The sequence below is a fragment of the Empidonax traillii genome, unplaced genomic scaffold, assembly GCF_003031625.1.
Source record: "Empidonax traillii isolate 1590-97213 ecotype Southwest subspecies unplaced genomic scaffold, ASM303162v1 scaffold686:size905440, whole genome shotgun sequence".
Taxonomy (NCBI): domain Eukaryota; kingdom Metazoa; phylum Chordata; class Aves; order Passeriformes; family Tyrannidae; genus Empidonax; species Empidonax traillii.
In genome coordinates, this window is record NW_020955879.1 from 26088 (window position 1) to 39347 (window position 13260).

At 43.8% G+C, this 13260-nt stretch overlaps 2 protein-coding genes across 2 annotated transcripts in view; one reads left to right on the forward strand and one right to left on the reverse strand.

Moving 5' to 3' along the window:
* The window catches only part of LOC114065658 (bone morphogenetic protein 6), a 25933-nt gene extending 16107 nt beyond the window's left edge, over window positions 1–9826 (forward strand). The window contains exons 4-6 of the mRNA XM_027899718.1: window positions 5909–5985; window positions 8219–8329; window positions 8421–9826. Coding sequence (XP_027755519.1) covers window positions 5909–5985; window positions 8219–8329; window positions 8421–8570 — 338 coding nt within the window. The 3' untranslated portion in view covers window positions 8571–9826. The remainder of the gene's footprint in view (window positions 1–5908; window positions 5986–8218; window positions 8330–8420) is intronic.
* The window catches only part of TXNDC5 (thioredoxin domain containing 5), a 24392-nt gene continuing 20818 nt past the window's right edge, over window positions 9687–13260 (reverse strand). The window contains exons 9-10 of the mRNA XM_027899721.1: window positions 11929–12058; window positions 9687–11374 (exon numbers count right to left, since the gene is read on the reverse strand). Coding sequence (XP_027755522.1) covers window positions 11252–11374; window positions 11929–12058 — 253 coding nt within the window. The 3' untranslated portion in view covers window positions 9687–11251. The remainder of the gene's footprint in view (window positions 11375–11928; window positions 12059–13260) is intronic.

The following is a 13260-nucleotide window of genomic DNA, read 5'->3' on the forward strand; positions in this document are numbered from 1 at the left end:
TGCCTCAAAACTCCAGAGGGAGCAGATACTTCGGGCAAAAAGGGACATTTTTACATTGCTGCTTTCTTGACTACACCACACACCAGGTCATAAAATTCTAAAATGGCAAAAAAGAGAAAAAAATAGCTGGCATTCTGTGGTCTCAAGGGCTTTTTTGGGCTCTCCTAGCTTAAAGCCAGCTTTAATATAAAACCTGGAATTTGGCATTTCCGTAGTCAATAGTTGAGACTGTTAAGGTGGGGGAAAGGAGAGGCATTTAAAGTTAGGATGTATGTTTGGTTGGTTTCTGTGTTTAGAAAAGAGAAACTACATCAGCTTGTTTTCCATTCTAAGTGCGATACTCTCAGACCCTGTTCTCTTTAGGAAGTGGTTAATTTAACAACCCAAGAGGCACCAATGACCAATAAGGGTTTTTAGCATTAAAGAGATTACAGGGGGTTTTCATAATTTTTTTTAAAGTGTGAGGGTTTCTACATCCATGGCCCTGGGATTACCCTGAAGTCTGCTTAGTTCTCCTGAGGGTGCCCTGATGCATCTGGACTCAAAGCAGGTGCAGAACTGGGTTGCATCTCCCCACCTATGCATCTTTTTCTCCTGCTGTATCTTTTATCTTGTCAAATTTTTGGTCTGTGTTCTTACTCAAGCTCGGACTGCTAGCTGCCTTCCAGGGCTTAAGAGCAGTTTCTCTCCTTGAGAGCAAAGGCAGTGGTTTGGTGTTGGTGGTTTTCTCGGTAGATTCAAACTTCCTTTCTCTATATTAGTGGATGCACAGGGGGTTCATTTTTCAGTCCAAAAAAGAACCCCTTTTCCTAAAGATACTGTGAATTGTTTTGGGGAAATATGTTTTTAAAAGCCTCATTTACTATCGAGACATGACAAGCATTTCAAGTCCTGCAGTTTGGAGTGCATGAAGTGTGCTGCTGGGCTGGTATTGGATCTGGTGAACTGGGGGTTAGGTGAAAGCATCCTGCTGTGTGTGGGAAAGGAACCCCACTTTGACATGCAGTTGTTGTCCTGCAGTCAGTACCAAGAGCTCAGATACTAAGGCTATGGCTGTGGCATAAGATTCTCAGTGATCTGTGTCTTATTTCCCTGTATTACAAACACGTAATTATGATTGGCTTGTATAAAGCAGAACTGAATAACCCCCATGGTTATAAACTGCTTTGACGCAAGGGTCCTGCATCAATACATTCTTGGAGCCAAGCTCAGTTCTTCTGTAGAAGGAGGACAAGCAGGAAGAAAAGGGAGTATTTTCATCTGCTGGGGCAGAGGATCACATGCCAACTCTGGCTCAGGATGTGGAGGTATGAGGTGGGTGGGAGGAGAGTACAGGTATTTCTCTGATGTTGTCTGCAAGGTCTGGAGCCCCTCAGCCAAATCTTGCAGTGGGTTGAGCTTGTGCTCTCAGACTCCACGCTGACCCTCTGGTTAACTGAAGAGATGGGGACTGTCTTCAGCGTAACAGATGGTGACCCTCTGCCATACAGCCAACTCCGTGATTTACGGTTTCTGCACAGGCCTATCTCCTTGTCTGGTGGCAATAATCCTTCTCTTCTGCAAGTCAGCCTTCAGGCATATCCCTTCCCATCAGCCCTTCCTGATGGAGACCATTTAAACACCTGACTTTGGGCTGTGCTTGCTGCTCTGAGTGAAACTCAAGCAAAACTGTTTTTCAGGTCTTTCTCTTTAGCCATCCTAGGGCCCCTGGGATTTGTGTGAGGTGCTCCATGAAAAATAAAGAGGCCCTCCAAGTGGCCTTTCCGTCCAGCAGACACGCACAGCACCAGACAGATTTCCCCACGCGTACGGGAACCAAATATCGCAAAGGGCAGTTTGCACAAACACTGAAGGCAAATAAAGCCAAATGCTTTTGTGATGGCAAGGGTCTTGTTAACAAACTTCATTATCTGGCAGCCCATCTTCCCTTCAGCATAGTGCTTGGATGCAGAGTGGAGCAGCATGGCCAGAATTTCTGTATGTGCCTTCACATGCAAGTTCATGTCAGCCCAACATCTCCCCTTCTTCCCACCCAAGCAGATCACTTTCATGTGAAGTGGGCTATTATTAAGTGTGTGATCAGTTTACACCAGCTTTATCCGGGAAAATCACCAAAGTCAAACACCAAGAAGAAGGGGCTGGCCTTGGAGACCTCTGTCAAAGCTATTTTGAATCACAGAAGCAATTAATTACCGTGTGGAATTTGGTAAACTGGCACCTGGGGAGCAGCAAGAGTGTTCTCATTCGGATCGACCTCAGTAAATATTTATATGTTCTTTGCCAGCACTTAACGTGGGAGAGGTTATAGGAAATCTAGGGTTAGTGCATAAGTATCTGTAGGAGGAAGACTATTAGGGTCAGGCTATTCTCTTGCCCTTTTCAGGAACACACATGCCAGTGTCCAGCCTTAAGAGAAACATCTGTGCTTGCAGAAAGTCCGACTTGGGGCCTGATGAAGGCAGACAACATTCAGTGCAAACAAGCTGCAGAAACAAGCCATCTTAACTGTGCTGTTTTAACTGTGTTGCTCTGTGAGTTATTTTTAAGTGCAGAACTAGGGGTTTGGGTTTTTTTAAATCTCTGTTTTAAGCAAAATAGTTTGCAGTATGATTAAATGCAGTGCCTTGTAAATGCCAAGCTAGTGTTTCTGAATTGGTATGTTCAGAGGAAAAAATAGAGATGATTTTGCTAAACTCACAATGAGCCTATAGGAACTCCCAAAGCAGCTCTCTGAACTCTCAGGGATTTTAAGGGTCTCTGGCAAACAATCCTCACAAATTATGCTGTAGCAGTGTAAGCTGGCCCCATGGAAGTTGTTTGTAGCATCCCCCTCTGCTGCAGGCTGTCTGCTCTTGGCCCTCCTGGCTCCTTGCTGCAGGGCTGGTAGGAAGGGACACGAACCCTGTTGCCTCTTGCCAGTTGGATCTTGCACTGCTGCACCACCTCAAATGGCAATTTGGGCTAAAACAGCTGAGCATGCTAGTCTGGGGTAGCTGATGCTGCTTTCCAGGCTTTGGAGAAGTTGTGTTGTGGAAGCCAACTTCAGTAGCTCAGTCAGCTTTAGCTCACTGCCAAAACCCCTTGACTGTGTGTATTCCTCTTTTTTCAGGGCCATAACTGGATGTACATTTAATATACGTGGCTCTAGGGCATATGCCGAGCACCTAACCGTAGGGTTATGACTTGTGTGCATCTGTTTTGCTGCCTTTTTTTTCTCCAATTCAGAAAGTCAATGCTAAGATTGCTTAAAGGTTAATAAAACCCCTGAAGTTTGGCTAAAGTAACTTCCATGAAGTAGACATAGTAGGCAAACACATAACAAGAAAACAGGGCAGGGAATCAATGTTGGGGTGAGGGTTAAACAGGGAAGAGTGCAAATCCAGGGAGAGAGGATGTTTACTATGTTGACATTCCAGAAAGCAAAGGCTCAGTCTGGGCAAGTGAGAAGATAGAACTGTCTGCATCTGCCTTGGATGGAGAGCAGCCAGGGCTCCATGCAGAGTGTGAATCAGGTGATTCCAACCAGTGAGCTGAGGCGAGGTTTTGGGGGCAGTGTGAGAGAGGACACGTTCATAACATGTTCTGCTTCATGTAGCTTGTTAAGCAGCTTTTTTTTTTCCACCCCTCTGTTTTCTTAAACTTGTGATTGCTTGCAGCCTTCCTTCCTACTCCTGTTTTCTCTGCCTCCCTTGCCTTCTCCCCTTTCCTGTAGCAGATTTGGGTATGTTGTAGCTGGATTTGGAATGTAGCATCATTCTGCCCACTCAGTCGTGAATAGATGAACTCCACTGTAACTCCCAAATACAGATGGTTTTCTTCTAAGCAAACTACGTATTTCCCATTGAGGAATGGGACACAATGAAGTTGTGTTTTCAGGTACTTAGAGGAAAGCCTTTGATCGCTAAAAGTACCTTCTGCTCATTTTTTTTCCCCCCTCATTATGACCAGATCATTTCAAAACATCTCATGCTAGAAATTTGCTCCTAGGCTGAGCCAGGGACTGAAAAGCTTCATCTGAAAAAAAACCACCACACCCTGGTTTCTTCTGGGTATGTCTGGTTTGAAAATGGAAATCTTGAATAGAGAGACTCTCCTCCGTCCTTGCTACCACATGCTCCTGAAAGAGTGAATGTTTATACTGCAGCAGGCTGTTAACCAGCTCTGCTCACCTGATTAAATCCGTGATTGAAGCAAAGCTATTGAAAGTCTGAAATGCAATCCTTAGAGTTTAAAACCCAAGCTGCTTCTAAAAACAACTCTCTAATCTTTGGTGGTTAGGAGGCTGGGTTTGAGGTGTAGGGTTTTTTTCAGCCCTCAGTGTTAACTGTACCCAGCTGTACTGCTGTGCTGCCCTTAATGTCAGTTGGATGTGCTTTTAGTATTATAGTTTTTCTTTTGAATAAATATTTGCATTTGTAGTTCCCAAACTTTGGCGGGGGGGGGGGGGGGGGGGGGGGGGGGGGGGGGGGGGGGGGACGGGTGCTGGAGGGAAGAAAAAGAAAGGCTTATTCAGAGCCAAGGAAAAAGTCACTAAAAATATTTTTCTATCCCAGCTGCTGCATCTGGGGGAAGCTGCGCTGGGAGGGTGCCCTTTCAAGCCATGTTAGGGGCACCAGGGGGCTGGTAAGCCAAAAGGTCCAGGGCAGTGGGAGGCAGGCACATCATCGTGTGGCATCTGCCTGCTGACAGAAGCGTCTTTACTTGCAAATGAGGTGTGTGAGAGAGGAGGAGGCCCCTGTGGAAAGGCATGGGAGGAGAACATGGACCGTGAAAACATGGGCTCCCACGCTGCCCTGCTGAATTTGCTGCCATCTCTCCCCCTCTTGCTTCCCCTCGAGTGCACAGCGCGGGTTCAGCAGCTGTCACTGGTGGCCAAGCCGCTCCGCTGCAAAGGTGGTTTCTGTGGCTGCTCTGCTGAGGTCCAGCAGCCACCTGAGGTGTGACAAAATCAGCAACCACCCGTCAGGGCTGGATTTGTGCAGCCACCCGGAGGTAAAAGGCCCCTCTGTCACACCTCAGCTCCTCTGTGGTTCCAGGTGTTCACATGTGGAGCTGCCTCTCTTTCCAAATATAAATTGGAAATTCCACTCGCTGTCAAAAGCTGTACTTTGTGGGGTCATCACGAGCAGCTCCTGCATGGTTGAAACATCCTCATACATTGCGTCATGGCAAGGGAGAAGGTCTCTGGTCAGGGCTTTGCACCCTGCATTCCCTCTCTTTGGTGAAGTATTGGCACTGAGGAGCAAGTGAGTGGTGAGAGCATGTCAAGTTCTGTGTCACCTGCAAATAAGCAGCTTATCAAAAGGAGAAACAGGTTTTTCAGAGCATGGTTTGTAAAGGTCCAAGGGCAGAGGCGGTGCATGGAGTGATGTCTGGGGAAGGCTGGGGATGGACTTCCCTGCCTATGGGACACTTAGCTGTTTAAGGACTCCTGCTAACTGCCACAGGGACACAAGGTGATGATTAACCTTCCTGGGGCTGTAATTCTCTCAGTACGTGTGTGCGGTTTGAGCTCACCACCTGGGGCGGCACACACTGGAAACTGCAGCTGAGGAAGTGGGGTGAGTCTGAGCGCCCAGTGGGGATGTAGCCTATGCTGGGCTGAAGGAGTAGATTTATTTTTAAGAAGTCGTTTTACTGGAGGTGTTTTACAAGCACTTTGAAGGCAGCTGAAGTAATTATAACTGAGTCACTGTTACTTGGGTTCCTCCACTCCCAAAGGCATCTTAAAAGCTTCAGCCCTGCTTCGGATGTCCCTCAACACCCTTATCCTTTTGGCTGCTGAGGGAGCTCATCATTTCTCGCTGCTGAGCCCACACCATGCACACACTTGGCCAGCTGTGCCCTGCAGCAATGCTCTGCCTGTTTAACTTTCTAAATTCTTGTTTTGTTCTTTTTATTTTAACAGATTACAACAGCAGTGACTTAAAAACAGCTTGCAGAAAGCATGAGCTTTACGTTAGCTTCCAAGACTTGGGATGGCAGGTGTGTGATGTTTCTCTCTGGGTAAACTAGACATTTTGTTATGAAATGTTATCTAAACAGTGTCACGGTAATTCCACTCGAGTCTGCCATTATGCTTTAAAATGTCCCTTGTGCCTTCTCACTAAAACCAGTCACAGGGTAGGGCAAATAAATATTGATAGTTGTGACATTTGATAAGATCCAGAGGAAGCTTGATACTTTATGAGATTCAAGTATACAGTCATTCTCTGTCACTCATGGGAGTCACGGTACGGGCAAGGGTTTATATCTGTGTACCTCTAATGATAAGGAAAAAAAATCTGATGTTAAGCAGTGATTTTAACTAAATTTTTTTTTGTAGTGTTCAGCCACTGTTTGAAATGGGCCATTGTTTGAAATCCTCCACCCCTGCCCCACCATTAGCACTGCCTGTGGTAGGTAGACTGAAGACTGGGTGTAGTTGCAACACCTCAAGGCCAGAAAGTTGTTTAGAGTAAGTTACTTAGGACCAGGCCACAGTGCAATCAAACAACACATTTCAAAGAATGCCTTCACCTTCTCATTTTTATAGTTTTTAAATTTTTCTTTCATTCTTTCATTCAGCACTTTTGTGAGGGAGGTCCCATTTCTGTCAGCTCATGTTTTGACCTGGTTATAATTCAGAATGCCAGGGCTGCCCCTGGTGCTGTGCCTGGACATGGAAGTCCTCTCTCAGCTAATGGGACAGCAGCATTTTTTGTAACTTACGTCAACTCCAGCCCACTAGCTGCAACTGTGGCTGCATGCTGACTCCATTCCCCATTACTTCTGAGAGGTTTTTCTCCTGTGAGCAGTTTTTCCACCTCTTCCTTAGCTGACTTGTCCTGCTTTTGGGCAGGAAGCGGATTCCAGTTGTGAAATTCATGGTCTTGAAGGCAGTGCCTTCATGTTTCTAGTTGTAGAAAGGTACAATGCAGCCAAAGGCAGGCCACAAACCAGCAGCGCTCGTTGCTAGAGTTGGAACCCAGGTCCTGCTTGTTGCAGGGAGATGATCAAGGCAGGGCAGCAGCCCCCTGCAGTTGTTTGGCACTCCAATTTTCTTCAGAACATCCATTAATTTTTTTTTTTTAGCAGAGCACTTCCCTTATTCTTACAGCACATTAAACCACAAATTTAATTACACAGTCTGTACTGGCTTCTCTAGCAGGAGGATGATTTTCTTATGAAAAGCAGCTTAGTTTACCAGGAGCAAATTATGGGCAAACTAGTACAGTAAAATGAAGGGGAGTTTTTGCTATGCCCAAGTATCCTCATGGTAGCAAACTTGGCTAGCAAAGCTACAGCAACAGCGTCTGGCTGCTCAGGCCCGCTGTAGCAAAATTCAAGCAAACAGAGGTAATTCTTGTCCGGTAAAGGGGAAATTGTCTAAGAATTACGTGCACATGAGGGATACCAGCATGTTCTTCTGCAGGATAACCTGCAGAGCCTGACACCAAAGGAAGCAAAATATCTCCTGTTAATTATTGCTGCTTTTTGTTTTCCTTTGGCTCTTTCGTGTCAGCAGCAGAGAAGCTGTAATTTTTTTATGAGCCCTTTGGTGAAGAGTCACCTTCTTCTTCCCTACTATGGGACTCAAGAGTGCCACTGAGGCCACCTGTTTGCACATGCAGCTCAGGCTGGCTGTCCTGCCCCTCCTTGAAAAGTCTGGCAGATCACGCAGAAGCTGTTACACAGCTAAGACTTCCCACAGTGGCCTTAGCAGGCTAGTGTCCCTGTTTAAGGGTGTATAAGATAGAGTGTCTGTGAGGCACTGCACCAGGTTTTTTTATTCCTGTTGTGAATCTCCCTCAGGCTTGAACTGTGCCTGTGTGAATGCATGGATGTGATTTTTTTCCATGAGGGGGCACCAGCTGTAGCTGTGATTCAACCTAGGAAAGGTAGTTCAGCCAGAGGGCCTAACCTGCAGGAAATGTTGGAACGTAAAGGCCTCCAAACCACAATCCCCACAAGGCAACTCCACAAGAATTTTAGGGATAAAACTCTTAGTTTATGGCAATACATACATGTGCACCATTCTCTGGACATTAAAATCAGTGTATCCTTGGAAAAGTGATGGCTCAAGAAAAACCAAAATCCAAAACCCCAATCAAAGGCCTAACAGTTTCAGTGAAAACACATTTTCACCCTCAAGAAAAAAGTTAGTGGAAAATTTTCAGCTGCTCTTAATTGCATGCAGTTGTCTGTTGAATCATGTTCTATTTGTTTCCCTAAAAAGGACTGGATAATCGCTCCAAAGGGCTATGCAGCCAACTACTGTGATGGGGAGTGCTCATTCCCACTCAATGCCCACATGAACGCAACCAATCATGCCATTGTCCAAACTCTGGTAAGTCTCCAGCCAGCTCGGTGCCAAAGCACCAGGTGAACTTGTAAACAAGATACCATTGTCTCAGTTTTGTTTTCTTTCTTGGCAACAGGTTCATCTTATGAATCCTGATTACGTTCCCAAACCATGCTGTGCACCTACCAAACTAAATGCCATATCTGTTCTTTACTTTGATGATAATTCTAATGTAATCTTGAAGAAATACAGGAATATGGTAGTAAGAGCTTGTGGATGTCACTGACAAACAGTCTTCACATGGACTCTGTGATGCTACCACGAACTTTGATACAACCTTCCCTGCTTTCAGGAGCTGGGAGAAAAAAAGCATGTGATGTACCACGTTTCAGAACACCATGTATGTGCCTTGTGGGAGGACGGGGTGTGGGGACCACCCCTTGGGGTGTGAACTGCTGGACTTCTTACAGACTGACCCTACGCCGCGGTCAGCAGCAGCAGCAATTTGCCCACACGCTTTATTTGGCTGGGATGGTCTTAAATCTCACAGAGCAGCTTGGCCTTTAGCAGTTGCTTGGACATCTGCTGCAGTTTTACCAGGTGGGCTAACAACACTCAAAAAAAAAAGTGAGGTCTTTTTCTTGGGGGTGGGGAGGGAAGACGAGGGGGAGAGGCAGAGAAGCTAAAGAAAGTGGTGTTGGCACTTTGGTCATAGAGCATACGTCTCGTGCAAGATCGTTTTGTCCAGAAGGACCAGCTACTACGCCTAGGCTGATGGTCTCCTCCTGACAGCTGTCACGACAGTAAAGCATCTAAAATTGTGCCAAAGTAAATGTTTCAGTTCTCTTATGCTCCAAGCACTGTTTAACTCTGATCCTGCAAGCGTAAGATGGCTTGGTTGCACCATGTGTTAGAAACACTACCATGAACTCAGACCCTGGCTGGTCTTGCCAGTTCCCTCTCTGACTGAGCAGTACAACTTTATACACTCATTCTTATGCAACTTCCTTCCCCTCCCCAAACGAGGTGGCCTCATCTACTACCAGTTGCCCAGGAAGGAAGTCAGGACACTTCTAAAGCTGTAATTCAGATGTAAAAGTTTAGGGGCCATTCATTCTCTAGCTGGACAGTTTGTTTACAGGAAGACAGAATGTCAACAACATTTGCAACCTTTTCCATTCAACTCACATGACTAACAAATCGGTTTAAAGGATACACAGTGTAACCATGGTTTGTCTAGCAGAAGCTAATAGCAAATTGTTTTGATCAATATTAAACTTGTATTAAATGCACTTACCTCTACTTGCATTTAAAAGGCTTCTTGTAAATACAAGCTATAATTTATTGCACTTGTCACTGTATATTCATTGTGCTGTATCATTTATAGCAAGACTGCTTTTTTAAAAAGTTTTTATTTAGAAAAAATCTCAGTGTAAACAATTGTACCACTTTGATTTTATACAAGAAACTCATGAGATTGTGCTTCACTAGAAAGTTGTTAAAAATGTAATAAAGGCTTCCTGTAAGACAGAAGTATACACATTGTTCCAATACATCTGCCTGTACAACACTTAGCTTTCACTGTGACTTTTTCACCTTCACACATTTTTAGATTGAACAGAATCAAAAGTTCTGGACAGACAGTGAAGTGAAGTACCAGGAGAAATTCACTAGTTGGAAAATTCATAGATGTTTTGCCTTTTTTTTTTTTTTAATAAAAAAGAAAAACAACCCAATCTACTCCATATGATGGACAAAACCCAGTATCTTGACAGATTAGTCAAATTAGCCTGTAGCTATCCTCATTCCATGAGTTTCTACGCACGAGACAGCAGAATTCAGGTCCTTGGTTTGCTGTTGCCTTTGTATCATGACAGTCTCTGCAATGTAAATTCTTTGGCTTTCAATTAAATCTAACATGGAACATCTTATGCACCAAAGAATAGATTCATATTATAATCCAAGATACCACAAAGTGCGTGGCCCTAGCATTCGAACTCATCAATGCTTACTGCTTGGAAAAAGGTTAAGGCTCAAGAAGAAGGGGGAACTATTTTACACTACTGTAGAACAGCTGAATGGAAAAGAAAATTAAACTTTGTACCACTTGTTGTTCTCCAAGTACTCTGAATAAAGAGCAGGTCAGCACAAAGTTTGGATTCAGGCGAGGAAACACATCATCAGCTCGGAAGTCTAACTGATCACTTACTATTAACAGAGCAGGTATAACAGCACCTATTATTCACTCTGGCTCTATAGAAGTAGAGCATAGTTGCACCTCTGGAGCTGGATGGCAGCAGCCTATAAAAATCCACCTGACACATGTACAAGGTGGCATCAGTAATGTTCAGGCACATGTTACAGTACCATCACCTCCACTATGGCTAGACCTCCCATGCTGAGAGGATTAACAGGAAATAACCAGCTCACAGGGGCCTGGTATCTTCCAAAGGTGTGTGTGTTTTCAACCTTTCAGCAGCTATATTAACACAAATAGGATTTAAGTACAGTTGTAGAGGGCAAAAGTGACAGTGCAGCTGTCACTTTTGCCTCTCTAGTAATGGTGAACAGTTTGTAAGGATTACTTTTTAACCAAATCTAACCTGAAGACAGAAATATTGTACTGCTGCCCTTCAGTTGGTTTTCCTAATGTATTTTAGTCTCAAAGGAAACCATTTACACTTCATTGCAGGAATGCAGAAATGCAGTAATACTACCAATGCTGAAAATATAACCCATTTGCACAGTAGCTACTTGTTTTCCTTCACACACAGGGTAGTATGCCTTTAACACACACACAAGGGGAAGATACCAATGTTTAGTACATTCAATTTCCTAGAAACAAAGAAACAAAAAAAGCCCCAATCCTACCCCCACCCCCCAAATACACTACTTGAAAATTAGCAAAGATAGGAATCCCTCAGCCACTGTACAAAGACAGCCAGGGGCAGAGCATCCAGACTTTTATTACAGTTCATCCCTTGCCTGACGCAAGACAAAACTATGCAGTGATTCCAGGTCTCTCGTTCCATTGTGTTCACTGACTTTCTTTCCGCCTCGGAAAAGCAGAAGTGTAGGATAACCACGTACCTTCAAAAGACACATACAGAAAGGGAACTTACTAATGTTCAAACTTGTATCCATCACTCATGTTTACCCGACTATGAAAAGCCTCTGAAGCCCTCTGAGACAATAGGCCATTTTAATTTAAAAAAACACAAACCCACAGCAGAACTTTCAATGCCAACCTGAAATGTCTGAACATTTTAAGTGAATGGGATAATACATGTTCCTCTAGGCTCTTGGGATAGCAGCTCTGTCTTCAATTGTCTGTCTACTAGCACCAAAGATTTTTTTTTTCTAAGAACAGAACTTTCCATCAGATACCACAAGACTGCCCTGGTGCTTTCACAGAAGGAGGCTTCTTAAAATAGGGGCTTCTTCAGCTTTACCCAATAATGAGAATGACCACGTCCAAACGGCTAGTCCAGGAGAGAAATGGTGTCACCAGGTGCTGTCCTGAACTGCCTCTTTTTGGCTAACAAACACCACTGTCACCAGGCACCTGGACTGCAGCAGGCAGTTTGGCCTGCAACATTTGGTACCCCATATTATCTCATTAATTTCAGATCTTTCACACTTACAGAAAATCTGTTGCAGACGTTACGTTCCACAGTGCAGTCTACTTCTGCTATTTTGACATCAGTCAAACCTGGAAATTGCTCTTTGGCAAGATTCTCCCAAGTTGGAGCCAAGTTCTTACAGTGACCACACCTAGAAACAAAAGAGGGAGATTTATTTAGCAGACATACTTTCCAGTTTATCTCTACTGTCTTGCTGCAATTGCTTTAACAAGCTGCCTTTCCTATCTGCTAATGATTTGGCCCTCCAAGTCCCTTACACTATTATGTCAGTAAATGAGCTAAGAAAACAAGTGATTTTATTTAAGTTAAGCACTGAAGTACTTTCTGGCCTTTGTTAGTCTTGCCTAGAATGGTATTCTAGATGTCGGTGCATTAGTATTTTACCCCACAGAGAAATATGAAGCCAAATAAAGACAAGCAGAGAGAATATTTAACTGGAGAAAAAAAAAAAAAAGCATCTCTTGGAACAAACATGCTTTTAGGAAGGCACAGAATGTCTGTAGTACAAATTAAGTTTTCAGGTAGCATAAAGCTACATAGCTCGAGTTTAATTATTTAAATGATATTTTAATTTCCCTATTAAATTTCTTCCAGTTTTTAATGGCCTCCTTGACCAATGCATAGTAATTTTGTTTATATTCTGAACTTGGCTTAGCCAAGTTCCTAACGTGAACTTCTTATTGCCTTCAAGAAGAATTCCCAAAGCACTTTAGATTTTAAAGCTGCATTGCTCATTCTGTTCTAACCCAGCTGCACCTTAATTGGATTATTAAAACAGCCCCATAATTGCCTTGAGGCTGGATCAGGGCATTTACAAAAATAATGAAAGATGTCTCAGCAAAAGTTTTCTTAATGCAAGCCAGTGTATATTTAAACCACCTTGTTAATACTTAGTGACAGTATGAAAGCATTTCTGACCACGCACAAAACCTACTAGAACAGGATGATTTTATACTTACTATGCAAGTTAACATTAATATTTATCCAAAACTAACTGAAAGACAGAACTAGCAAGCAACATAATAGTCTTTTCTGAGCCTTGCATAAGTTAATCCACTTGAAAGAGAATAATTTCATTTATATGGAGAGTACTACAACTGTATATATAAGCCTGACTTTCATAGCTAAAACTAGGATACCAGCTATAAAAATTTAGGAAGCATTTTGTTAAACGGTAGCTTTCTGAACGTTGCAGCCAGAGAGCATGCACTTGTTTAAGAACTTGACTCTGCATTCTGAACCACCACCGTTTCTCAGCCTGCCATCCAACACCGATCCTACCTGCGAGATATGGCAGCATCCCATGAAAATCTCATGAGATGTGGAGATGGG